The sequence below is a fragment of the Sus scrofa genome, chromosome 6 (genome assembly GCF_054392235.1).
Source record: "Sus scrofa isolate SSC_HxYL_T2T_F1_AM1 chromosome 6, Sscrofa_HxYL_maternal_Yorkshire_Landrace_v2.0, whole genome shotgun sequence".
In the NCBI taxonomy this organism is placed as follows: Eukaryota; Metazoa; Chordata; class Mammalia; order Artiodactyla; family Suidae; genus Sus; species Sus scrofa.
Window position 1 is genome coordinate 80,459,201 of NC_139388.1, and position 27,319 is coordinate 80,486,519.

At 50.6% G+C, this 27,319-nt stretch overlaps 1 protein-coding gene across 2 annotated transcripts in view; it reads left to right on the forward strand.

Moving 5' to 3' along the window:
• Positions 1–3,230: 3,230 nt before the first annotated feature.
• Positions 3,231–27,319, forward strand: part of PADI4 (peptidyl arginine deiminase 4) — a 30,632-nt gene continuing 6,543 nt past the window's right edge. The window contains exons 1-10 of one of the 2 annotated variants that reach the window (XM_003127648.4): positions 3,231–3,398; positions 12,040–12,220; positions 14,855–14,921; positions 16,424–16,491; positions 17,930–18,047; positions 20,089–20,214; positions 22,154–22,332; positions 22,494–22,597; positions 24,045–24,156; positions 25,875–25,982. In XM_003127648.4, the coding sequence (XP_003127696.1) occupies positions 3,307–3,398; positions 12,040–12,220; positions 14,855–14,921; positions 16,424–16,491; positions 17,930–18,047; positions 20,089–20,214; positions 22,154–22,332; positions 22,494–22,597; positions 24,045–24,156; positions 25,875–25,982 (1,155 nt within the window). In that variant the 5' untranslated portion in view covers positions 3,231–3,306. The remainder of the gene's footprint in view (positions 3,399–12,039; positions 12,221–14,854; positions 14,922–16,423; positions 16,492–17,929; positions 18,048–20,088; positions 20,215–22,153; positions 22,333–22,493; positions 22,598–24,044; positions 24,157–25,874; positions 25,983–27,319) is intronic. The other variant, XM_021095428.2, reaches the window with a different exon arrangement.

Sequence of the window (27,319 nt, forward strand, 5' to 3'; positions counted from 1 at the left end):
CCTTACCCTAATCTATAGTTTCATTGTCCCATAATGCTAAGATGCTGTTTAATTCATTATCATATTTATTGCTCATTGGCTGTCTCTTTCTATTTAAAAAAAAATGCTCCATGAAGACAAGATTTTTGTCGACTTGGTATCCTCAGTGCCCAGAACAGTGCCTGGCAAACAGTAGGCCATCAAAAAATATTTGTTGAATTAACAAAACTGCTTTTGGCTTGCCCTCCTTGTGGTTTCTTCCCAGCAAATTTTATCCCCAAATTGCTGAAGAAGAAAAGGAGAAAAAAAGAAAACTACTCACAGAAACCTAAGACTTGGGGTAGAGCTCAGCCCTTCCCCTGACTTGCTGTGTGACTGTGGTCATGTCACACCCCCTCTCTGTGCCTCAGTGTCCCAGGCACAGAACGAAGACTGGATTTGGCTCTCTTTGAGGGCCCTTGAAACTCTGGCAATTGACAGCTCCCTCCTCCAGCTTCCACAAGAAGCTCAAACTAGTCCTAATCATGTGACCAGCCAGACAAATTGGGTTTATCAAGACCCACGGGGCACTATTTACAACAGCCAAGACATGGAAGCAACTGAAATGTCCATCAACAGAGAATTGAATAAAGAAGATGTGATAGGAGGAGTTCCTGTCATGGCACAGTGGATAATGAATCCGACTAGGAACCATGAGGTTGCAGGTTCGATCCCTGGCCTTGCTCAGTGGGTGAAGGATCCGGCATTGCCATGAGCTGTGGTGTAGGTTGCAGACATGGCTCGGATCCCGCGTTGCTGTGGCTCTGGTGTAGGCTGGCGACTACAGCTCTGATTCGACCCCTAGCCTGGGAACCTCCATATGCCGCCAACTTCTAGGGAAGCGGCCCTAGAAAATGCAAAAAAAAAAAAAAAAAGAAAAGAAAAAAAAAAAAGAAGATGTGGTATACGCATGCAATAGAACATTACTCAGCCATAAAAAAGCATGAAATAATGCCATTCACATCAACATGGATGAACGTAGAAATTATTTAGTGGAATAAGTGAGACAAAGACAAATTTCATGAGATCACTAACATGTGGAATCTAATAGAAATGATATAATAGAACTTGCAAAACAGAAACACACGCAAAGATTTTGAAACCAAATTTATGTTCGCCAAAGGGGAGATGTGGGCGGGAGGGGTATATTACGGGGTTGGGATTGAGATAGACATGCTAATATCTATGGAATAGACGGGTACTGTAGAGCCCGGGGAAATTTACTCAGTACTGTGTGGTAGCTTGTTTTGAGAAAAAAAAATATGGAAAGGAATGGATATATGCGTGTGTGTAGCGGATTTACTTTGCTATACTCCTGAGATTAGCACAATTTTGTGAGTCAACAGTATTCCAATAAAATTATTTTAAAATGCTTACCAAAAAACTGCTACTATGTACACGTAGTCGTGTTACAGCCACAGAGCATCATGTCAGGCACAGAAATGGGCTTTGAACCAGAGAAGGTGGTTTGGAACCCAGATCCCTACTTTATGGGTCCTGTGTCCTTGGGAATATCATTTAGCTTTTCTGAGCCTCAGTGGCCTCGTCTGTAATGTGGGCATGGTGACAGGACCCACTTCATGGTGACGGTGTGAAGCAGGCTTGGAACTCAGACCTGCCTAATCCCACAGCCCAGCTCTTTTTTTTTTTTTTTTTTTTTTTTTTTTTTTTTTTTTTTTGTCTTTTTGTCTTTTTAGGGCTGCCCATAGCATATAGAGGTTCCCAGCCTAGGGGTCCCGTCAGAGCTACAGCTGCCAGCCTACGCCAGAGCCACAGCGATGTCAAATCCAAGCCATGTCTGCGACCTACCCCACAGCTCACGGCAACACCAGATCCTTAACCCACTGAGTGAGGCCAGGGATCGAACCCACAACCTCATGTTCCTGGTCGGATTCGTTTCAGCTGCGCCACGATGAGAACTCCATTTTTTTTTCCCAGCTCTTAATTTATGGGGCAAATTATTTATTTCAAAGCCAGAGAAAACAGGAGTTAAGAACCTGATCAGTATCCATGAGGATATGGGTTCAATCCTTGGCCTTGGTCAGTGGGCTAAGGATCCGGCATTGCCATGAGCTGTGGCACGTCACAGATGTGGCTCGGATCTGGCGTTGCTATAATGTGGTGTAGGCCGGCAGCTGCAGCTTGGATTCGACCCCTAGCCTGGGAGCTTCCTTTCATATGCCACAGGTGTGGCCCTAAAAAGGAAAAAAAAAGCTAGAGAAAATAAAAACACACGTGTGCTATCTCCAACCCCCAAGATGCACTCTGCTCACTCCAGATCCCCGTGCGTGCCTCCTCGGAGTGGTCCCCCTGGACCTGCCCCTCCGTCCCCTCCCCCATCACCCCAGGAGCAGCCAGGGCTGCTCTGTGGCCAAGCGAGTGTCTATCCCCATGTATTCTGTGAACAGTGGCTTCCAGCTCTGCCACATACGAGCTATGGCACCTTGGGCACGTCACCCTTCTTCTCTGTGCCTCTGTTTTCCCTTCTATAAAATGGGTAGTAATAACGAGCCCATATAGACCTTGTATTGCAGTAAGAAGCAGATGTGTTAAGCTCTGAAAAGCTCGTGTTACGTGGTCGGGCAGCTGATGAGGTTCATACCCTGGATGCCTTTGGTTCAAATCCTGGCTCTGCCACTCTCTGTGACCTCACTGCGCCTCCAATTCCTCCTCTGGAAAATGGGGATAATAGTGGTGCCAACCTTCGAGAGCTGCTATGAGAATGAAATGAGCGAATTACAAGAGTACCTACCCTGCAGGTTTGCCTGAGTGAGGTATTCCACACGAGGGCCAGAGAAGGTCGCCAGGCGCACAGAAAATACCGAAGGAGGTGCGGTCATGGGGAAGTCCCCATGGAGGCTTGTCCCAAGCCAGGTTAGTCTTTGCATGTGTGGCCTGGGCTGTAGCCTCGTGCCTGAAACCCGCAGCCTCCCCGCGTTTCTCGCTTTCTCCCATCTGGCACCCCTGTTTGGCACAGGGAGGCCAGGTGTTTACAGCCTCAGGTAGGGATGGGACGGTGGGCACGTGGCCTCAGACCTGCACCCCCACCCCCAGGGCTTCCTGAACTGTCTACCATGTTTTCTGGCTTCAACACCAAACAGGGTCCCGGTCTGGGGGGCAGCTTCAGGGCAGAAGAGGCGCTGAGAAGGGAAGCCGGGGGCCTGAGTGGGGAGGGGCTGAGCCGCTGGGCCACAAACCACAGGTGCTGATTCACAGCCTCCTGGGCCGGGCGCTATAAAGGAATGAGCCCCAGGGCCTCCTGCAGCCGGAGGACGAGCTGGCCAGACGATGGCCCAAGGGCCTGTGATCCATGTGGCCCCAGAGAAGCCCACCTATGCCGTGTGCGTGCTGGGCACCGAGACTCAGCTGGATGTCTACGGGTGAGCGGGGCCCTTTTGGGGTGGCGGGGGGGGGCAGGTCTAGTGCTGCTGGATGAGCAGGTTCTGCTGACACAAGATGTGTGTTAGGCTCGGGCTTCAGGCTCCAGCCTTGGTAGCCAGAGCCAGGGGCAGGGAGAAGCTGGAGAGCTGAGACCGGAGTGATCCTGGGATGTGCCTGGACTCAGGGCAGTGGGTTCATTGCCACCTACAAGTGGGGCTTCCCCAGGGCCTCAGCACGAAGAAGTGATTATAGGGCAAGCAGGACCATCTCCTTTCACCATTGAGGCAGTGGAAGCTCAGAGAGGATCTGTGACTCCCCTAAGGTCTCTGGAAGCAAGGCTGGACCTGGGCTTCCTGCCCCAGACCTGACTCTCCCTGCAGTGTGCTGCCCCGCATCTCTCAGCCAAGCCTCCTTCCATGTGTGTGTAATAGCGTGGGTGTGATGAGACAGGCTCGGGCACGGAGAGGCCGGGGTGGAGACCTGGCCCTGCTGTTGGCTAGCTGGGCTCCCTTGGACAACCGAACTTCAGTTTCCCCATCTGTGAAATGGGGACGATACCCCCTTCATAGAGTCCTTGTAAGGGATTAAATGTGAAAAACACGAAAATGTTCAGTCCTTAATGCAGGGCTGGGCCTATCCCTGGTAGTTGTTCGTTTGTTCATTCATTCATTCATTCAACAAATACCAATTGAATATCTATTATGCGCCACACCCCGTGCCAGGCTCTGGTTAAACAAGATGGTCTAGGCACGCTCTTGTGCGTGTGCCCGGCTGTGGTCACTGTTGTCAGCGATAGCAGCAGCGGCCTCTGGCTTCCTCCATCCTGGGCTCAACGTCTGTGCTCCTAGAACAGCACCCACAGGAGTGTCTGGGACGTCTCCTTTAAAGTGTCCCTTGCTGCCTGAACCTGGGCAGCAGGAGAACAGCAGTAAATGCCTGGTGGCCTCCCAGGGACGTGGAGGGAGGCAGGAGACCGAGAGGCTGATGGGTAAAGGAAAAGGGGGCTGGCTGTCATTGGAGGCCACCCGACTCCTGGGAGAGAGGGCTCCCCTGTCAGTGAGAATTGAACCCTGTCATTCCAGCCCCTGATGGTTCATATGATATCGGCTGATATTTACATCACACTTTGTACACACAACACATTCAACACAATGAGGCAGGCAACGCAGTTATTCCCATTTTACAGAAGGGGAAGCTGAAGCTCTGAGAGGTTGAGCAACCTACCTGAAACCACAGAGCTAGAAAGTAACGGAGTCAGGGTTCAAAACCAGGCAGCTTGACCAGGAGATCTTCCTCTGCCCCCCACTCGGTCCCTGGACCAGCCCTTCCTGTCACTTCTTTCCTGCCCTTCACGGCAGCCCCCAGCCAGCACCTGTGTCCTGGGCAGTCACCACCCTCCCTGTGGCTGAATTCCCTTCCAAAAACAGTGATGGGGTTGGCACAGTCCCCAGCACTACCTCCTTGACCCCCCCTCCCAGCACAAGCTCACCATCCTGAGCCTCAGTTTCCCCATCTGCAGAGAGGATGGCTGGAAGGCCCCAGCAAGTGACAGACCCCCCCGGTCTGGTCCACACCTTTCTCCCTGTTCCTGGCAAGGAAGCCACACCGGGCAGAGCGAGCGGAGGAGAACAGCCCCTCGGGCCAGGGCTGCCTTCCGCTTCCTCCCCCGTTGTCTCTACCCCCCAGGTTTCTGTCTCCTCGTTGTCCTTTGAGCCCCTTGTTCATTTGCCTGTTGTAGCTGACACACAGCGTGTCCCTGTCCTGTCCCTCTCCTGCTGCCGCAGCACCTGGGCAGCCAGGGAGGCCCGATGTCCCCCCTGGACTTTGGGAGCATAAAGGCAAACAGCCACGGATGGAGCAGAGAAGGAACCTCCGGGCTTCGGCAGTGAGTCCAGGGCCCCAGGGCCTTTGGGAAGTTCTGGTTTGGCCAGGGAGTGTGTCATCAACCGAGGCGCTTGAGCAGAGGGGCACGGGTTTTGCTGCGCCATCCCTCTGGCCTGAACTCTCCTCCAGCACAGGCGGTGCCTCCCTTAGTGTGACTGTTATTATGATGTCCTGTCATTTCTGATATCATCATCCAGCCACCAAAGAGGAGCAGGGAACCATCCTCCAGACTTCACGGCAACCTAGAGAGCATGTCAAAAACTGATCCGGTATGCGTTCTCTATCGCTGGGTAACAAATCGCCCCAAACCATCATGACTCAAAGCAGCATCACAGTTTCTGTGGGTCGGTGTAACCTGGCTGGTCCCTCTGCCTCAAGGCTTAAAGGCTGCCGTGGAGGTGTCAGCAGAGGGACTTCCCGTTGTGGCGCGGTGGAAACGAATCCAACTGGTATCCATGAGGATGCGGGTTCCATCCCTGGCCATGCTCAGTGGGTCGGGGGCCTGGCATGGCCATGAGCTCTGGTGTAGGTCGCAGAATTGGTTCAGATCCCGAGCTGCTGTGGCTGTGGCGTAGGCCAGCTGTTTCAGCTCCAATTCTCATGGAACAGAGAGGGAACCTTGTCCTCTCTTGTGATGTCGCTTGTCTGGGGCTCAAGTTCTTGGTACTGCCTCTGCAGAGGTTATTGAAATCACAAGATTCAGCTCATATGGGAACTTCCATATGCTTCGGATGTGACCCTAAAAAAAAAAAGGCAAAAAAAAAAAAAAAGTGTCAGCAAAGCTAAAGTTGTGTTGAGGCTTGACTAGGTCAGTCCTGCTTCCAAGCTCACTCACGTGGCCGTTGGTGGGAGTCCACTCCTGGTGGGCTCAATCCCCAGCCCAGTTCAGTGGGTTAAAAGGTTCCAGCATTGCCACATCTGTAGGTCAAAAGCTGCAGCTCAAATTCAATCCCTGGCCCAGGAACTTCTGTATGCCACAGGTGCATCATAAAATCAAAAACAAAAACAAAAAGTATTTTTTTTTCAAAAGGTGTTTCTCTTTCTGTAACATTTTTAAGGCTATTAATTAGCATAAACTTTTAATACATCGTTCTTTTATCAGCAGACAAGGGCCTTTCATAGATATTCCCTAAATAGTCTTGTGATATTCAAGGTGGGTTTTTTATGTAAATTTTATTGGAACTCAAGTGGCTTAAAGACTTACAAGACATGACACCATAAAACACCTAGAAGAGAACACAGGCAAAACATTCTCTGACATGAGCCATACAAATGTTTTCTTAGGTCAGTCTCCCAAGGCAATAGAAATAAAAACAAAAAAATAAATTTTGTTGGGGGAGTTCCTGTTGTGGCTCGGCTATAGTGAACCTGACTAGTATCTGTGAGGACTTGGGTTTGATCCCTGGCCCTGCTCAGTGGGTTAAAGATCCAGCATTGCCGTGAACTGTGGTGTAGGTCACAGACGTGACTCAGATCTGGTGTTGCTGTGGCTGCGATGTAGGCTGGTGGCTGCAGCTCTGATTTGACCCCTAGCCTGGAAAATTCCATGTGCTGCAGGTGAGGCCCTAAATAAATAAATAAATTTATTTTGTCGGTGTATAGGTGACTCACAATGTTGCCTTAGTTTCAGGTGCATGGCAGTTAATCAGCTGTACATATACATATGTTTTGGTAACAAGGTAATAGCCTTGTTACCAATCAATTTTGTATATGATACTGTGTAATTGCCAATCCCAACCTCCCAACCCATCCTGCCCCGCCTCATTTCCCCTTTGGTAACCATAAATTTGGTTTTGAAATCTTTGAGTCTGTTTCTGTTTTGTGAGTAAGGTCTTTTGTATCATTTTTACCAGATGCCACATATTAGTGATCTCATATGATATTTATCTTTCTCTGTCTGACTTAACTTCACTTAGTATGATAATCTCTAAGTTTATCCACGTTGCTGAACATGGCATTATTTCATTCCTTTTTTATGCCTGAGTAATATTTCATTGTATATGTGTACCACATCTTTATCCAGTCCTCTGTTGAAGGACATTTAGGTTGTTTCCATGTCTTGGCTATTGTACGTAGTGCTACAATGAACACTGGAGTGCATATATCTTTCGGAATTATAGTTTCTCCAGGAATATATATGCCAGGATTGCTGGATCATTTGGTAGTCCTATATTTAGTTTTAAGGTACTTCCACACTGCTCTCCATAGTGGTTGCACCAACATAGTCCCACAAACAGCATAAGCATGTTTCCTTTTCTCCACACCCTCTCCAGCATTTATTGTTTGTAGACTGATGATGGCCATTCGGATTGGCGTGAAATGCTATCTCATTGTACTTTTGATTTGCATTTCTCTAATAATTAGTGACGTTGAGTATTTTTTTTCATTTTTTTTTCCATCTGTATGTCTTCTTTGGAGAAATGTCTATTTAGATCTTCTGACCATTTTTTAATTAGGTTTTTTTTAATATATAAAGTTGTATGAGATATTTGTATATTTTGGAGATTAATCCCTTGTCAGTCATTTTATTTGCAAAGAGTTTCTCCCATTCTGTGGATTGTCTTTTCAGTTTTTTAATGGTTTCCTTTGCTGTGCAAAAGCTTTTAAATTTCACTAGGTCCCCTTTGGTTATTTTTGTTTTTATTTTCATGACTCTGGGAGGTGGATCCAAAAAGATATGCCATGATTTAGGTCAAAGAGGGTTCTGCCTATATTTTTCTCTGAGTTTTATAATATCTGGCCTCGCCCTTAGGTCTTTAATCCATTTTGGGTTTATTTTTGTGTATGGTGTTAGGTTTCTAATTTCATTCTTTTACATGCAGCTGTTCAGTTTTCCCAGCACCACCTATTGAAGAGACTGTCTTTTCTCCATGGTATATTCTTATGTCCTTTGTTATTTCTGAGCTTTCTGTCCTGTTCCATTGATCTATATTTCTGTTTTTGTGCCAGTACCATACTGTTTTGATGACTGTAGCTTTGTAGCAAAGTCTCACATCGGGGAATCTGATTCCTCCAGGTTCATTTTTCTTTCTCAAGATTGCTTTGGCATTGAAAGGAAAGAAAGAATGGCATTTGCAGCAACATGAATGGACCCAGAAGTTATCTTGCTAAGTGATATCAGTCAGACAGTGAGACATCAACATCAAATGCTATCACTTACATGCGGAATTTTTTTTTTTTTTTTTTTTTGGCTTTTCTGCCATTTCTTGGGCTGCTCCTGAGGCATATGGAGGTTCCAGGCTAGGGGTCGAATTGGAGCTGTAGCTGCTGGCCTACCCCAGAGCCACAGCAACTCAGGATCTGAGCTGCGTCTGCAACCTACACCACAGCTCACAGCAACGCTGGATCGTTAACCCACTGAGCAAGGCCAGGAATCAAACCCTCAACCTCATGGCTCCTAGTTGGATTCGTTAACCACTGTGCCACGATGGGAACTCCACATGTGGAATTTTAAAAAAGACACAATGAAGGTCTTCGCAGAACAGGCACTGACTCACAGACTTTGAAAAATCTATGGTTTCCAAATGAGATAGGTTGGGGGTGGGGGGATGCACTGGGGAGTTGGGTTGGAAATGCTATAAAATTTGGTTGTGATGATTGTTGTACAACTATAAATGCAATTGAGTAATAAAAATGCTCTATATAAAAAAATTGCTTTTGCAAAGAAAAAAAAATGTGTTCTTGCTGTGGCACAGTGTGTTAAGAATCTGGCTTTGTCTCTGAGGTGCTCCACCTCCCTAATAAGGAAGGACACGAAAATAACAAAGCCTTGAGGCAGAGTTTTATACCAATTTGATTGGTGCAAAACAACACTCTACACCACATGGTTCAAAGGAAACTCTAACACATCACTCATGTGGGTGGGAAGTTAAGCACTTTGTAAAATAACTTTGTGTTATAAAGTCAAACATCAGTCCACCCCAAACTCAGCAATTCCACTCTTAGAAAATGTTTTGCATGTGTACTCCAGGAGACACATGCAAGAATGTCCAGGGCAGCCCTTTCTGTGACAGTGAAAAGATAAGCCACAAACTAGGAGAAGACATTTGCAAAAAGTATATCTGATAAAGGGCTGTTATCCAAAATATACAAAGCGGAGTTCCCACCACAGTGCAATGGGTTAAGAATCCCATTGCCATGGCTCAGGTTGCTGTGGAGGTGCTGGTTCAATCCCCAGCCTGGCACAGTGAGTTAAAGATTCAGCATTGCTGCAGCATAGGTTGGAGCTGTGGCTTGGATTCAATTCCTGGCCTAGTAACTCCATATGCTGCGGTTACTATGTTTTATGGGTGTGGCCATAAAATAAACCCACAAAATACACAAAGAATTCCTAGCCTGCTGAGCCATACAAGAACTCTTGCTCTTCTTTTTTAATCTCACAATTTTGACATTTTTTACAAACTTTTAAAATGCAGGGAGTTCTCTTGTGGCACAGTGGGTTAAGGAGCCAGCCTTGTTGCTGCAGTGGCTTGGGCTGCTGCCATGGTGCAGGTTTGATTCCTGGCCCAGGAACTTCTACATTGCCACAGGCACGGCCAAAAATTGTTTTAAAACCTACAAATTAAAATAAAAATGTTTTAAAATACATTTTTTTTTTTAGATTTACCAAAATATTTGCCACCTTATTTGCTCATCATTCTTTCTGGCATCCAGCTGCTTCTGACATCAGATAGCTTCTTCTTAAAGTTTGTCTTTAGAAATTGCTTTGGTGGAGTTCCCGTCATGGCTCAGTGGTTAACAAATCCGATTAGGAACGATGAGGTTGTGGGTTTGACCCCTGGCCTTGCTCAGTGGGTTAAGGATCCGGCATTGCCATGAGCTGTGGTGCAGGTTGCAGACGCAGCTCGGATCCCACGTTGCTGTGTCTGTGGTGTAGGCCGGTGGCTATAGGTCTGAATGGACCCCTAGCCTGGGAACCTCCATATACCATGGGAGTGACCCTAGAAAAGGCAAAAAGATAAAAAAAAAAAAAAAAAGAAAGAAAGAAAGAAAAAAGAAATTACTTTGGTAAGTGTGCTGGTTTTAAAATATCAGTTTTGGCATTCCCATCATGGCTCAGAGGGTTAGGGACTTGATATTGTCTCTATAAGGATTCAGATTCTATCCCTGGTCTTTCTCAGTGGGTTAAGGATCCAGTGTTGCCACAAGTTGCAGCATAGGTCACAGATATGGCTTGGATCCGGTGTTGCCACAAGTTGCAGCATAGGTCACAGATATGGCTTGGATCCGGTGTTGCCACGGCTATGGCATAGGCTGGCAGCTGCAGCTCTGATTCAACCCCTGGCCTGGGAATTTCCATATGCTGAAGGTGTGACCATTAAAAAAAAAAATCAATTTTCCTTCATCTGAAGATGCTTGTAGTAAAATATAAATTTTAACTGCACAATCTAATAGTTATTTTTTCAAAATACTTTGAAGATATCATTCTACTGTCTTCTGGATTTCATTATTGCCATTGTGATGTCTGCTTTCAATCTAGTATTTATTCCTTTAGAGGTGATCTGACTTTTCTTCTTTCTGGATACCTTCAGGATTTACTTGTCTTTTGTATTTTTTTTTTTTTTGATGAGAACTCTTAGGATTTATTCTCTTAACAACTTTCATATTTAGCTTACAGCGGTATTGATTATTTCTATCATGTATATTATGTCCCTGGCATTGTCTTTTGTATTCTTAACCACTGTGCGTGCGCGCGCGCGCGCGCGCGCGCGTGTGTGTGTGTGTGTGTGTGTGTGTGTGTACACAGAGAAGGGAATTCTTGGCAATTTCCCTTACATTTCATATCTCAGCAACACTTTTAAAAATATATTCTATCTATTGGAGTACCCATCGTGGCTCAGTGGTTAACGAATCTGACTAGGAACCATGAGGTTGAGGGTTCAATCCCTGACCTTGCTCAGTGGGTTGAGGACCTGGCGTTGCCATGAGCTGTGGTGTAGGTCACAGACGCGGCTCAGATCCCCCATTGCTGTGGCTCTGGCGTAGGCTGGTGGCTACGCTCTGATTCAACCCCTAGCCTGGGAACCTCCATATGCTGCGGGAGTGGCCCAAGAAATGGCAAAAAGACAAATAAATAAATATATATATATATATATATATATATATATATATTCTATCTATGATCCAGTTTTTTTTTTTTCTTGTATTTTTAGGGCTGCAGCCTCAGCATATGATGGTTCCCAGGCTAGGGGTTGAATTAGAGTTGCAGCTGCCAACCTGCACAATGTGGGATCTGTGCTGGTCTTTGACCTACACCAAGGCTGTGGCAATGCTGAATCTTTAACCCACTGAGCGAGGCCAGGGATCGAACCCACGTCCTCATGAATACTCGGGTTCATTATCCCTGAGCCACAGTGGAAACTTCGATCCAGGGGAAGGTCCTTCATGAAGAGGAATGGCTTGCCACAACTCCAGAAACAGAAGTTTGCGTGATTCTTCATCTCTGTACAACCCTGTGTGTGTGCATTTGTGTCATGTTGACCTCTGGGTGTGCGTGTCACTCTATGCCTGCCTCTGTGTGTGTGTGCCTTTGGCGTGTCTTTTCCTAGCTCACGTCTAAGCCCTCCAGGTCAGGGGATTTTCTCTGTTTCTCGCCTCCTCCTGACCACCCACCAGTACTTCCTCCCACGGTCAGGGTCAGTCTGGCTGCCTTCTGGCGTCCCCCCTTGTTGGGAAAAGGGAGAACAGTAAGGAGAGCAGTGGTGGGCCAGGGCCTGCCTCATCATGTCTCTCTGTCCCCCTCTGTCTCTTCCACAGCTCTGCCCCCAATGGCTACACCTCCTTCAGCATCGATGCCTCCCCGGGGGTGGTCGTGGATGTTGCTCACAGCCCTCCTGCCAAAAAGAATCGCACAGGTCCCTCCAGGTGGCTCCTGGACCCTGGGCTGGAGGTGAGCCTGAGGATGAGAGCTGCCAGCAATAGCACAAGTGACCAGAAGGTGAGTGTGGCAGCCGTGGCTTGGGATGTGGAGGGGGCGGTCAGCAGGGGACATCAGATCAGCCGCTCAGTCTGTCCTGCATTGACCCCCCAGCCCTAGCAGGGCCTCCTTCTCTCTGGAAAAGCTCACGCTAGGTTGTTCTAGCCATAGGACAGAAAATATTAGGATGCCAGAGGATTATGGAAGCCAGCACTTCAATTAAATGTATTCATCCAGTAAATGCTTAATAATCAGCTCTTCCACATCAGGCACTGCCAGGCACTGGACATACAGAAATGTACAAGACGAGGTCACCACCCCTGTGGGATTTACAGCCTAGGGTAAAAGTATCAGATAATATAACCAATTAGCGATGGAGGTGACTGCCACGAAGGCCACAGCCAGGTGGCCCCAGGAAACTCTGGTCCTCGCCCATGTATTTTGCTTCTTGTGACTTCTGCAACAAGTTACCACAGTCGGTCTAAAACATGGCACAGGAGTTTCCATTGTGGCGCAGTGGAAATGAATCCAACTAGGAACCATGAGGTTGCAGGTTCGATCCCTGGCCTTGCTCAGTGGGTTAAGGATCCGGCATTGCCGTTAGCTCTGGTGTAGATCACAGACATGACTCAGATCCTGCATAGGCTGGCAGCTATAGTTCCAATTCGACCCCTAGCCTGGAAACCTCCGTACGCTGCGGGTGCGGCCCTAAAAAGACAATAAAATAAAATAAAATAAAATAAAATAAAATAAAATAAAATAAAATAAAATAAAATAAAATAAAATAAAACAAAACAAAAAAATGGCATAAATGAACCTATCTACAGAACAGAAACAGACTCACAGGCATAGAGACTTGTGGTTGCGGGTTGCAGGAGCAGGGCGGTAGACAGGGAGTCTGGGGTTAGTAGATGGAAACTATTCCATTAAGAATGGATCAGCGGAGTTCCTGTCGTGGCGCAGTGGTTAACGAATCCGACTAGGAACCATGAGGTTGAGGGTTCAGATCCCTGACCTTGCTCAGTGGGTTAAGGATCCGGCGTTGCCATGAGCTGTGGTGTGGGTTGCAGATGTGGCTCAGATCCCACATTGCTGTGGCTCTGGCGTAGGCTGGTGGCTACAGCTCCGATTACACCCCTAGCCTGGGAATCTCCATATGCCATGGGAGCAGCCCTAGAAAAGGCAAAAAGACAAAAAAAAAAAAAAAAAAAAAGAAATACAGACCTGGGGATTAAAGGTGGTTGGGGAGGGTGCAATCAGGGAACGCTTCCTGGGAGAAGCAGCAAGCTGGAGGATAGTATGCATGACCTGCTTAAGCAAGGGAAAGAGGAGGGCCAGCTCTATAGAGAGGTTGTGGTCTGTTTAGGAAATCCAGATAAAAGTGAGGGACGCGTGTGCTGTAGGGAAAGAAAGGAAAATGGAGAGAAGTCGGGGAGAGGGTGCCAGTGTTAGAGGGCTTGGCATCAGGAACTCTTCTCTTAGGGCGACAGGAAGCCAGTGAAAACCTTTCAGCCGGGAGTATCACCACCACCTCTCTGTGTTAGAAAGATCCACGGCTGCAGTGCCTCTAGGCAGTAGACGGGGGTAGGGCGCCCAGCCAGCCAGGAGGCTGATGCCACGATCCAGACACCGGTGATGGTGGCTGTGACACTTCCCTGGATCCCTGCCGTGTGTACAGGACAGGGCCAAACACCTCAGCGCATCCCCTTCGAGTGCCTCTCCTGCTGGTGTCAGCTCTTCGTTTTGCCCTGGGGGCCTCCCCTTCACCATCTTGCTTAGAAGTGTGGCTCCTGGTTCTCTGGCCGGCTGGGCTAACCGGATGCCTTCTTCCTGGATGGTGAACGCTGGGCAGTCAGGTTGGTGTTTCTTTCTTTTTTTTTTTTTTTTTTTTTTTTTTTGCTTTTTAGGGCCGCACCTGCAACATATGGAAGTTCCCAGGCTAGAGATAGAGTTGCAGCTGCAGCTGCTGGCCTATGCCACAGCCACAGGAACATGGGATCTGAGCCGTGTCTGTGACCTACACCACAGCTCACGGCAACGCCAGATACTTCACCCACTGAGTGAAGCCAGAGATCAAACCTGCATCCTCATAGATACTCGTCGGGTTGTTACCACTAAGCCACAACGGGAACTCCTGGGTTGGTGTTTCTTAATCTCAAGAGCACCTGCCCTGCAGAGACCAGCATCACCCAAAGCTCTCACTCTCCAGACCCTCGAAGGTCCCAGGCTCCAGCCTTTCTGGGGGTGGGGGGTGGGGGGGGTTCTTCAGGTCTCTTCCCACCCTCTGTTTGCCAGCCAGGTTCTGCGACTTATAATCAACACTCCCCTTGAATGCCTCTTCCCCCGCATCTCCAGGAGAGCAGCTGCACGCCTGCTCCCTTTCCAAGATCTACCTCAAAGGGTACCTCCCTGACACCACGCAAGCAGAGTAAGCCCCTGCATCCTTCGGCTCCCACGGGACCATCTTCTCTGCATCACAGTCACTCGAGTGTTTTGCTACCCCTCCACTCTGACCAACTGTGATGTTCCTAACAGGCGGGGAGCCCCAGCCATGTCTCCTCAGCATCCCCCTCTGAGCTGGCACATAGCAGACCAGTTAGTGTTTGTTGAATGACTAAGAGAAATCATCGTTTGTGGTTTGCTTTTGTCCTGTAGGTTCAGATTTCATACTATGGACCTGAGACCGCCCCAGTCCAAGCCCTGCTCTACATCACTGGGGTTGGTAAGTGATGCCCAGGATCTTGGGGCACTGCCCCCACCACCTCCACAGACACATCCCCAGAAGGCATCTTTCCAGAGAAATGACACCATGAAGCTTACTTTAGACCCGGCAGAGAAAAGGAGTATTTCTAACCAGTCATTCCTCAGTCCATGAGTCACACATACAACTGGGGAGCAGAGGGCATTTGCAGGAAGCTTCAATTATTTCTCAATATTTTATTTCTCAACTTAGGAAGTGGTACATGGATTTTCAATAAATGAGTCTCCATACCTTTTTGAAACCTCAAATATTTATGAGAACAAAATAGATGATAACACTGTCTTACACAATAATACAAACTGGTGTTCCCCCAATTTCATTATTTACATCCTATTTCATCATTTTTGCCATATCAATGATCTACTCATATGCGTATTTACTTAGTATTCTTCTTTAAAGTACATTTTTAACTTGATCCCATCTTGAACAATAACACCATGATATTATTATTACGTAAATGTTCATTAACTACATGAACAGCATGCGAAGACTTCATTAGTGAATTTCATTCACTTTTTTCACTGATCCATATGTTATTAATGCTAATAATAATAAAAATACAGCACTTGATCTATGCCAAGCACTGTGCCAAGAATTTACATTTAAACTTTACAACAACCCAATGACATGGGTACTATTAGTATGCCATTTTATGGATGAAGAAACTGAGGTATGAGAGGTAATCAGACTTACCCAAGATGACACAACCAGTTAGTGAAGGAGCCAGGAGGTCCAGACCCCCAAGGGCTATGGTCTCTGGCTCAATACAGATACGTGGCTATGGATCAGTTTGAAAGGTCATCCATCTGCTACTGTGAGCTCGCCAGGTTGCTACACAGTGTCATGGGAATGGTCTTGTACTCATTCGTTCTGATGAAGGGGATGCGTTTAGAAACAAAGGTGCAATTTCTCAGCCCTGCCACCGGGTTGGAGCAGAGTATGTGTAGGACCATGATTTGTCCCCCGTGTCATCACAACACACAGAATGAAGAGCCAGGTGGGGTAGGAGTAACCCCTGTGTCCCTCCACCCAAGGTCATGGGGCTGGAGATGAGGCCAGAGGCCTCTGAGAGCCTGTAAAATGTCCTTGCAAGGGCTTGGCACCATACGTCCATTGGGATGGCCAGGAACTCTTTCTGAAACCTCTGGGGTTGGGCCCCACTCAAGGAGAATGGGTGTGGTCAGAAGCCCTGGTTCTGCTGCCTGAATGGCAGCCAAACTCCTTCTTGGGAGACGTGGCGGTCTTTCAACCTGTGTCTCCTCTGAAGCAGGGTGGAGGGGGTGGGGGTGAGGAGTTGGGGGACAGGGATTGGGGGTATGGACTTGGGGGTAGGGGTGGGGGGTGGGGAAGAAGCCTTTGCGCAGGCACGTCTCCTGGGGAAAGGACTGTCCAGCTGGGGCCAGACTCTGGGCCCCTACACTGTGCCCTTGCCAACCTTCTCCTCTTCCTCCCTGGGATTTCAGAAATCTCCCTGAGCGCAGACATCGCCCGCACTGGCAAAATAAAGCCCACCGGAGGCAGGAAAGACCAGGTAGGACTCAACCTCGACCTGCACCCCAGAAGCTCTCTTTACTTCACTGGGTTCTCCTTGCGCGTCCCCTGGTGGTGATGGGGTGAACAGCAGCCTGTCTTTTGTCTCATGTTAATAGTAAAAGAAACACAATTTAGGAAAAACAAGAAAAGAACAGAGAAAATTAAAATCACCAATACCACTACCATTTAGGTTTATATAAGTCCCATCTCTTTCACAAAACTAGATTGTGGGTTCAGAGAATGTGTTGTCCCACTAACCGGAAACTAGAATCACCCAGTTAATAAAGAGCAGAGAGAAAGTCTGCAGATAAGTCTCTGCTGTGGCTCACTGGGCTTTAGCCACTGGTGGGAGAGAGTCACACCTGGTGAATAACAGAGAAAGGAAGAAAGGGGGAGAGGAGGGAAAGAGCCAGGTGGGGGCAGGGGCCGTATGTTGCAGAAAGATAAGGTAAGGAGGTACCCGGGGATGAGCTGTCTTAACTGGGGCTTGTGGATAAAACTCAGGCTGTCCCTGAAACCCCAAAGCTGCCTGCACAGTTTTATACTGGTGTACACTGTAGGATCTGATTAGGATCTGTCAAAAGTGAAGATCCCTTCTTGGAGCCAGTCAAAAGTGGGGAGAAGAATTACAGCTCTGGGAGTGGAAACCCTCCATCCCCAAAGGCAGCCACTCCCCCCCTGCCCTGGGGAAGAACGCCCCCCTACAAACAGAAGCCCTCACCCCTATTAGATCCCTCCTGGGAGGGGCTGCTTAATGTGCTTTCATCTTTGGGCAGATAGTAACTGGCTGCTAAGCATAGGACCAACACTTTGGTGAATGAGTAATGAAGAGGTCTCAAAAGAGGAGCTATTTATTTATTTATTTATTCATTCATTTTTAGGGCTGCGCCTGAGGCATATGGAAGTTCCCAGGCTAGGGGTGGAATTGGAGCTGCAGCTGCCGGCCTACGCCACAGCCACAGCAACTCAGGATCCGAGCTGCGTCTGCAACCCACACCACAGCTCACAGCAATGCTGGATCCTTAACCCACTCAGCAAGGCCAAGGATCAAACCCACACCCTCATGGGTACTAGTCGGGTTCACTTCCGCTGAGCCGCACTGGGAACTCCCAATAAGAGAAATTATTTCGATTTGCATCTTGACACAAATATGTGGCTCTGTTTGGCTTGCCAGTCCAGCAGTTGCTTAAAAACTGTTGAAATCGGTTTTCCTCTCTTGGGCTCCTTTTTTTAAATGGATGGATTGCATTTGTTGATGACTTTGGGGGCAGGCAGACCTCTACTCTGGGGACCAAGGAAAGACCTGATGTGGGAACAAGGTATGAAAATCATGCAAAGCTTTTCAGGTGCTGGGGAAAGGTGGCTGTGCCTTCCCAAGAGCCGGGGGGACAAGCACAGGTTCCTAAGTGTGCCCCATTTCTGCCGGGTGTCCACAGAGGTCCTGGACCTGGGGCCCTCGTGGGCAGGGCGCCATCCTGCTGGTGAACTGTGACAGAGACAGTCCTGAATCTCCCACCATGGACTGCAATGATGACCGGGTGCTGGACAGCAATGGTAAACACCCCCAAGAGCTAATGGGGATAGAGCTTTGTCTTTTGGGGGTTTTTTGTTTGTTTGTTGTTCTTTTATGGTCACACCTGCAGCTTATGGAAATTTCTGGGCTAGGCGTTAAATCAGAGCTACAGCCACAGCAATGTGGGATCCGAGCTGTATCTGCAACCACACCATAACTTGTAGCAATGTCGAATCCTTAACCCACTGAGTGAGGCCGGGGATTGAATCCGAATCCTCATAGAGACTATGTTGGGTCCTTACCCCACTGAGCCACAATGGGAACTCCGAACTTTGTCCCATTGTATGCCCTTTTGCCTGAGCCTTGCAACAGCCCTCTGAAACCCGGGTTATTGGAAGTGTGTTCTTGTTAGCCTGCCCATTATATAGGTGAAGAAATGGACAAGGGTCCTGAGAGGGCAAGTGACCTGTCCAAGGTCACACAGCAGGCAGGAGAGAGCTAGGAGCCATGCTGAATCTCCTAATGCCTCCTCTGGGGCCCAGTTTCCATCCCCAACCTGCTACCCAACCCAAACTTCTGCTCTTGGGTCAGACCCGGGCCTGAAATAATTCAAAATGAAACCCTGTCTACAAGAGTTCCTGTTGTAGCGCAGCGGAAATGAATCAACTAGGAACCATGAGGTTGCAGGTTCGATCCCTGGCCTCACTCAGTGGATTAAGAATCTGGCATTGGAGTTCCTGTCGTGGCACAGTGGTTAACGAATCCAACTAGGAACCATGAGGTTTCGGGTTCTATCCCTGGCCTTTCTCAGTGGGTTGGGGATCCGGCGTTGCCGTGAGCTATGGTGTAGGTTGCAGACTCGGCTCGGATCCCTCGTTGCTATGGCTGTGGCGTAGGCCGGTGGCTACAGCTCTGATTAGACCCCTAGCCTGGGACCCTCCACATGCCGCAGGTGTGGCCCTAAAAAGATGAAAAGACAAAAAAAAAAAAAAAGCCTGTCTACAGCCCCAAACTCAGATCAGGGCAGCCCAGAGCCCCTGCCGTGGGGCTGGGCACTGCTGTAACCAGCTCAGAATTATTGACTCACTTGATCCTTCAGCTCAAGGCTCTGAAGTGTGCACTGTCCTGATGCCCACTTTACAGGTGGGAAAACTGAGGCATGGGGAAAGGAAGCAATTTGCTCCAGGTGATACAGCCAGTAAGTCACAGGCTCAGGATTTGAACCCAGGCATCTTAGCACCAGGGCAGGTTTAGGGGCACAAGGCGGGCCCTCTGAGACGTGGCTGAGATGGAAGACGCAGTGCCTACCTGTACTGGAGGAGGGCACGGAGGGGACGAGGGCATTTGCCCAGGGCAGCGGCTGCTGCCTTCTTAGGAAGTTGCTAGAACAGTATAGATGTAGATGCATTTTGAAGTTGCATGCAGTTGGCCTGGCCTGGTGCCTGAGAACAGCTTCTGCACGGTGCCTGGCACACGGTAATCATCCCACAGCCTGTGGGTACCCTTTGTGCACTCCCAGGACGCCGGATGCTGTAATAAGCCCTTTATTCATATGACCGCACCCTTCCCTCTGTGTGGGCACTGCACTCAGCCCTGCGCATTGACGAGGAGGCGCCGCGAGCTAAAGTAACTCCCCAGGCTCACGCAGATCCAGGGTTTAAACCCCGCTGACGCGGTGCCCTCTACCACGTGACTCTTGTCCAGCTTTGCTCTCCCCACGCCTCTGTCGGCCACTGTGCAGATTGGTCCGTTTCCCACGCAGGCCCAGGGGAGAGACCTTTCCGCACATCCATTCCTCCACTAGTTACGAAGCACCTGCCTTGTGCTAGGCAATGTTCTAGGTGCTTCTAGGAGCTGGGGACGGAGCAACAAACAAGGTAGACATGATTTCTACTACGCTGAGCTCGCCTCCTAAGCTCATCCCAGTGGGAGGAGACAAAACCTAGATGCGCCTTCCTTCTAAAACGAAAAAGATACTGAAATACTCGAAAGAGTGGAAAGAAAGTAAAACTGGGTGACAGAGTGGGGCCGGAGGGGTGGGCTCATGGACCCGAGTCTCAGGCCACGCCCTTCTGGTTCCAGACCTGCAGGACATGTCCCTGGTGACCCTGAGCACAAAGACCCCCTGGGACTTCTTCAGCAAGCATCAGCTGGTGCTCCACGTGGCCAAATCCATGATGGACAAAGTCAGGGTGTTTCAAGGCAACGGTGAGTCGCCCTTGGCCGGCACCTCCATGTTCCCTTCCTGCCCAAGCCAGTGGGTCACAGCCCCTTCCCATCTGCTTTGGCAAATCATTCCTGAGCAAATACCATGTGCCAGGTTCTAAGAACTGAGGACGCAGCAGTGAGCAAGATGGACAGCATCTCTGCCCATGGCCTTCTAGAAAGTGCACAGGCAAGACGCAGGCAAACCAGATGACATCTGGTGCTGTGAGCACTGAGAAGGAAACAACCTCCCTCCCAAGGATGGGTGCAGTTGTACTTTGTGTGTCTGTCTCTGTCCCTCTGTCTCTCTCTGTGACACACACACACACACACACACACACAGGACTCTCATTTTTGTTTTTGGTTTTGTTTTTTTTTTTTTTGGACTGCACCTGCAGGCAAAGGTTCCTGGGCCAGGGATTGAACCTGTGCCACAGCAGTGACCTGAGCCACAGCAGTGACAATGCCAGATCCTTAACTCCTAGGCTACCAGGGAACCCCTACAGAGGTTTTTGAATCCAAGCTGGCTGTACATGTTATGTAAAAATTTGTTCTCCAACACCTTTCAGATCAAAGATGTCAGTAACTTTTTTTTTTTTTTTTTTGGTCTTTTTAGGGCCGCAACCTTGGCACATGGAGGTTCCCAAGCTAGGGGATGAATCAGACCTGCAGCCGCTGGCCTACACCACAGCCACAGCAACGCCAGATCCGAGCTGCATCTGCGACCCACACCACAGCTCACGGCAACACCAGATCTTTAACTCACTGAGCGAGGCCAGGAATTGAACCTACGGCCTCATGGATACTAGTCAGATCATTTCCGCTGAGCCACAGCGGGAACTCCGATGTCAGTAACTCCTTAGTGGCCCCTGAGGGCTGGCCAGGCTGGGTTCTAGGCATGGGGCACAGAACACAGACCATAACGAAGTCCCTGCCCTCCTGTCCATTTAATCTCAGCAGGTTGAGAGTGATGATGTGTGAAATCATTAAGTAAATCTAGTGCATCACGTGGTGTCAAACACCAAGAAGGCTATGACAGGAGGGGAAGAGGATGAGTGGTGTGGGGAGAGGGTGGCCAGGGAAGGCTCCCCCCGGGAGGTATCATGTGAGCAGAAGGAGAGGCAGGAACAGCCTCACAGATGCCCAGGGGAAGGGCACTCCTGGCAGAGGGACCCGCAAGTGCAAAAGCCCTGAGGTGGGATGTGCCTGTGGGCGCGAGGAATGCGGGGAGGCCAGCACACCTAGAGCGCGTCACACAGGGTTAAGAGGTAGATGAGGGTGCAGAATAAAGGCCAGAGGGGAAGGGGCCGTGTCAGGGAGGAGGGAAAGACAGCGGCTCCTAGTCTGTGGGAGGTGCAGGGCCACCTGAGGGCTGTGCAAAAGCACAACGTGATCTGACTTGCTTCCATTCAAACCACAGTGATTCCACTGACGTTAGTTTGGCCACACACCAACTCCTTGCCTCTGCCGAGGCATCACCTCCTCCAGGAAGCCTTCCTTGGCTCTCCGGGCTTTCTTCCATCACAGTGGGGTCGCTATCACCTGTGATTTTGACTGTCTTTGCTCCTCCCTACTCACCCAGGAGACCGTGCACTCCCTGGGGACCAGGACAGCGATTGTCTTCCTGGTCTTTCCTGCTCTGCTTTCAGCTGAGAGCAGGTGCTTGGGGATGAACAATGAATGAATGAATGCACTATAATGTATATTGGACTTTCTGTAAAGTTGGGAGTGACTCAGGCACCCCATCACTCCATCCAGTGGGAGGCAATGTCCCAACCGAGGCTTCAGTCGCTTCCTCCTAAGGGGAAGCTCCTGCCAGATCCATCTGTGAGGGGACCTCTGGGTGAGATGTGGCCTTGGGAAGACCTGACAGCACCGACGAGCAGAAGACAGAGTCTCAGAGGTAGGGGTGCAGACCTGAGTGCCCCCTGCTCTCTCCCAGCAGACAAACAGCCCTCCAGCTACCGCATGGTCCTGGGGCCGCAGCAGCCATGTCACTCGCTGGAGCTCCCTGGTGGCCAGCACAGTGTGGACTTCTATGTGGAGGGCCTGGCTTTCCCCGACGCCAGCTTCTCGGGGCTTATTTCCCTCCAGGTCTCTCTGTTGGATGCGTCCAATCCGGTAGGAAGAGCGGGGGACCTGGGCTTCCAGGCACTGGTCCAGCTGGGGTCCGGGGTATAGAGCCCAGCTGGGGAGGGGGCTCCCTGGGAGCCTGGGAGGACAGGATGGGGGCTGGGCTCTGGCTGCCATGACGACGCCCTCTCCTCCCCCTCCTCCTGCAGGAGCTCCCCAAGGCCCTGATTTTCCAAGACAGCGTGGTCTTCCGTGTGGCCCCCTGGATCATGACCCCCAACACTCAGCCCCCCAAGGAGGTGTATGTGTGCAGGTGAGTGCTGGGGACAGGGCACAGACACCCCAGGGAGAGCCCGGGCCCAGGAGCCGGGAGCCCTGCACTCTGGCCCCAGGCCCATCATGCACCTGCTGCGCAAACAGGAGAAAGTTTGGAATCCCTTCTGCAACGTGGGGAGGGCTGCCACTTGCTTGGAATCGTGAAAACACAGGGACTATATGACAGTTGTTGGTTGTCGGTTGTCGTCGTGGTAGTTGGTGTCACTATCCTGCCCTGTTGCAGCCCCGTGGCTGCTTTAGCTCCTGGGGCCTCTAGAGTTTGCCAGACCTAGAAGCTGAGGACTCTCAGTTTCCAGGCCAGGCTTCCAGGGCTCCTCAGAGTGTGGCCCAGGGCCTTGTACGCCAGAAGCCCCGGGGCAGTCATTTAAAGTGCACGTTCCCAGAGTTCCCGTCGTGGCGCAGTGGTTAATGAATCCGACTAGGAACCATGAGGTTGCGGGTTCGATCCCTGCCCTTGCTCAGTGGGTTAACGATCCGGCGTTGCCGTGAGCTGTGGTGTAGGTTGCAGACAGAGCTCGGATCCCGCGTTGCTGTGGCTCTGGCGTAGGCCGGTGGCTACAGCTCCGATTCAACCCCTAGCCTGGGAACCTCCATATGCCGCGGGAGCGGCCCAAGAAATAGCAAAAAATAAAAAAATAAAAAAAAATAAAATAAAATGCACGTTCCCGGCCAACCTCTGAACTTCTAGGTCTTGGCTCTAGGGCCCTGCCCAGCTCCACTTTAACAAGCTGCTGTGAGAGTTCTCTTTGTGGCTCAGCAGTTAGGAACCCGACGAGGATCTATGGGAATGAGAGTTCGATCTCTGGCCTCCCTCCGTGGGTTAAAGGATCCCACATTGCCACAAGCTGTGTTGTAGGTCACAAATGTGGCTCGGATTTGGCGTTGCTGACCCTAAAAAGAAAAAAACAAAACAAAAAACAAGCTGCTCTGGGAGCCTGGGCACCCATCCCCCCGCCTGAGAGCCCCTGTCAACTTGCAGGCTCCGGGGGCCCCTCCCCCTTCTCTTCCCATTGCTTTGAGGATGAAGGGGTGAGAAAATATATGGTGTAACCCAGGGCTCAGGACGCAGGCTGGAAGCTGGCAAGGCCTGGGTTCAAATCCCAGTGCTGTCCTCAGTGCTGACCTGGAGCCTCGACCTCCTCATTCTGTCCTCTCGGTGGAAGGAGGAGGCACCTGCTAGTTCGGCTCCCAGGTTGTTACAAGAGTTCAGTGAGATAAACTTGCTAAGTAAGAACAGGGAGACAGGGTGGGCTAGGGTCTCCATCCAGTGTCTGGGGGGGCACCCGCCGATCCCCTCCCCCACGCTAGCCAGGCCTGAGCTCCTAGAGACCTCCGGGGGTCCAGCTTGCCCCATCAGAGCCCAGCCAAGGGCACTGGCTGCTGAATCAAAGGCACAACGGAAGCTTCTTTTCTGCTCTTTCCAGGATAATTGAAAGTGAGGACTTCCTAATGTCAGTGGCTGCTCTGGCCAAGAAAGCCAAGTGCAAGCTGATCATCTGTACCAAGGAGGAGAGCATGGACGACCGGTGGATGCAGGTACGTGGCCCTCAGGGCAGACGAGCCAGAAGCCAGGCTCCTGGGGCTTTGGCCCAGCGCCTGGCTGGCCCCCCTTCCTCAGATGGGCCGGGGGTTAGGAGCCTCTGAGGGTCCTCACAGATGGGGGTTCAGGCGAGTTACTCCACCGACACTTACTGTGGCTGCGCTGTGCCCGCCATTGTCACCAAGACGAAAACCACCTTCCTGCCTGAAGACTCAGGAGACCTCAGGAAATGCCGCAAAGCTCAGGGGGCTGGAGCTCAACCAGTCCCTCCAGTGGCCTTCGCTCCGGGCTAGGCTATCAGACCAGGCCACAGCCCTGTGCCAGCCCTTTCCATGGCTCTGTCTCCTCCTTCTCGGCCTGCCTCTAGGACCCTCCCAGCCTAGTTGCCCCTTCACCAGCCACCCTATGTCACCATCCCCTTTCTGGGCCAGCCTCCCCATGGTGCCATGAGCCCTCGAGGGCACAGAGGGAGACTCAGCCCAGCCCCCAGGGCCTGGCATCGGGTGCTGCCAGCTGGCAGTTGGCAGGCGAAACCAAGCTTCCATGCTACTCCCCCGCCGTGCCTGGGACTCTGCCCTTCCACACCATCCTCCCTGCTGCCACCCCAACCCTTAGCCCCGTTCCTTCTCTCCCACCTCCCTCCCCACACCCATCTCCCAGGTCCACATCCTATCTCTCCCATCCCAGCATGAATCCTTCGATACATTTCCTCAGCCCCTCCAATGAGAATTTATTCCCCTTCCTTCCTCCCTCCTCCCCTCCCTCCCTTCCTTCCTTACTTTTTTGTCTTTTTAGGGCTGCACCTGCGGCATATGGGGGTTCCCAGGGTAGGGGTCGAATTGGAGGTGTTGCTGCCAGCCTATACCACAGCTACAGCAACACAGGATTCGAGCTGTGTCTTCCACCTACACCACAGCTCACAGCAACAATGGGTCCTTAACCCACCGAGTGAGGCCAGGGATCGAACCCCCATCCTCATGGATACTAGTTGTGTTTGTTACAGCTGAGCCACAACCGGAAGTCCCTATTTCTTTTTCTTCTAAAGCCCCCAGTGGTACCCTCTCTTCCTTTCTCATCTTTCTGTCTGTGTTAAATCTGGTTGAACCAGATTAATTCACTGCTTTGCCCCCGTTCCGACCTCCAAAGGGGGTTTTGTCTGGTTCAGTTGAATAGTGATTTGGCAGCATCCCGGCTGCCTACTAGCATACAGGCAGGATTTGTACCCGCTTCATTTCTGCACCCTTCCCCTCTGCCCCATGGGCTCGGCTGGGGCCTCACTGCCCTCCTTTGGGACAAGGCTACTCCTTCAGCTTCAGCTTGCAGCGCTCCCTTCAAGAAGTCCCCTCTGCCAGTCCAACCATATCAGGAGCCCCTCCTCTGTACTCCCGCTGACCCTTCACCCCCTCACATCACCTCCCAGCGCTGGGTGCTGAGTGCCCAGCTCCCCCTTGAGGACAGGGCCCGAGGGGGACCCAGCCCAGCACTCACCAGGAGCAGGAGGGAGGGGCAGGCCAGTGAGTCCACTACACACTGGTGATGCAAATACAGGACAGTACGCTCTGCTTTCCCGGAGCCCCTCCTCTAAGGCTGAATATCCCACATGCCTTTGCCCTTGACCACAAGGGGGAGAGAGGGGACGGGCCCACACCCCCATCCCCGTGCTGGGGGTCAAGACCCAGGCAGCAGGTGTAACGGCCTCCCTTCCTCTGCCCAGGATGAGATGGAGATTGGCTACATCCAAGCCCCACACAAAACAATGCCGGTGGTCTTCGACTCACCGAGGAACAGAGGCTTGAAGGATTTCCCCGTCAAATGCATGCTGGTATGTGCTGAGGGGTGGGGGGTGGGGAGGACAGCACTGAAACCCCCCCTTGAGGCCTCCTTCCTCATCGCCTGTCTCCCATCCCCCCCACCCCTGCTGCTGAGCGTCCCGCAGGTGTGTGTCCTGCCCAAGCAGCCATCACGCAGGAGGCCGGGGCATTTTTGCTTTGCGAGGAGATCAGGCTCTGCCTTTCCCAAAGCTCTTTCCAGCCACGAGCTCACCTCATCCTCAAGATAACCCTGCCAAGGACGTAGGTCAGGCAGGAGCATCCTTGTTCCACTGGAGATGCTCTGGCGGTAAAGTGGGGGTGGAGCCAGGGCCAGAACCCTCCCCAACATCCAGCTGAAGGCTCTATCTTTTTTTGGGGGGGTCTGGCCTTTGGGGGCACCATATGGGACATGGGAGGTTTCCAGGATCAGAGCAGCCATTGCCCAGGTGTGACTTTACCAGCCAAACTATCTCTACATGTGTTTGGGGGTGGGGTGGGGTGACGAATTGGTGACTCATGTTGACTAACCTGGCAGTTTGGTGCCAACTCGGCACAGAATAATAATAATAATAATAACAACAACAACAACAATAATAACAATGTTTATGTTTATTGAGAACGCATTCTGTGGCGGTCATAGTGCTACATTCTCACATGAGCTGACTCATTTAATGTGTCTGACAACCTCTCATGTAGAAGCTATCACTAGGCCCATTGTACAGATGCAGAAACTGAGGCCCAGAGAGGTGAAGCAGCTCTCCCAAGGTCACACAAACAGAGAGTGGAGAAGTTGGAATTCACACTGGACTGCTCTGGCTCTGTGGGTACCCTGCTCCTCCCAGGACAGCCCCCTGATCTCAGGCGCCCAAGGAAAATGGAAGAAAGAGTGTGGGGTGCAAGGTTTTCTGGGGCGAATAGCTTTCCAGGGAGCACCATGCCGCCTAAGGGGAAAGGAAGCTTGGTGAGGAAACCTGGGTTTAACTCACTCTCCCTGCTGAGTGGTGCTGATGCGGGCACTTGGTTGGGGTCACGGAGTCTCTTTGCCATGGAAGCAGGTTAATCCTGTTTCAGGAGCAATGGTTTAAATTTACCAGCTGCGGAGTTCCCACAAGGATTAGTATCCATGAGGATGCAGGTTCGATCCCTGGCCTTGCTCAGCGGGTTATGGATCCGGCGTTGCTGTGAGCTGTGGCGTAGGTCACAGATGTGGCTCGGATCTGGCGTTGCTAGGGCTGTGGTGTAGGCGGCAGCTGCAGCTCTGATTCGATCCCTGGCCTGGGAACCTCCATATGCTGTGGGTGCGGCCCTAAAAAGAACAACAACAAAAAAAAAGAAAGTAAATTTACCA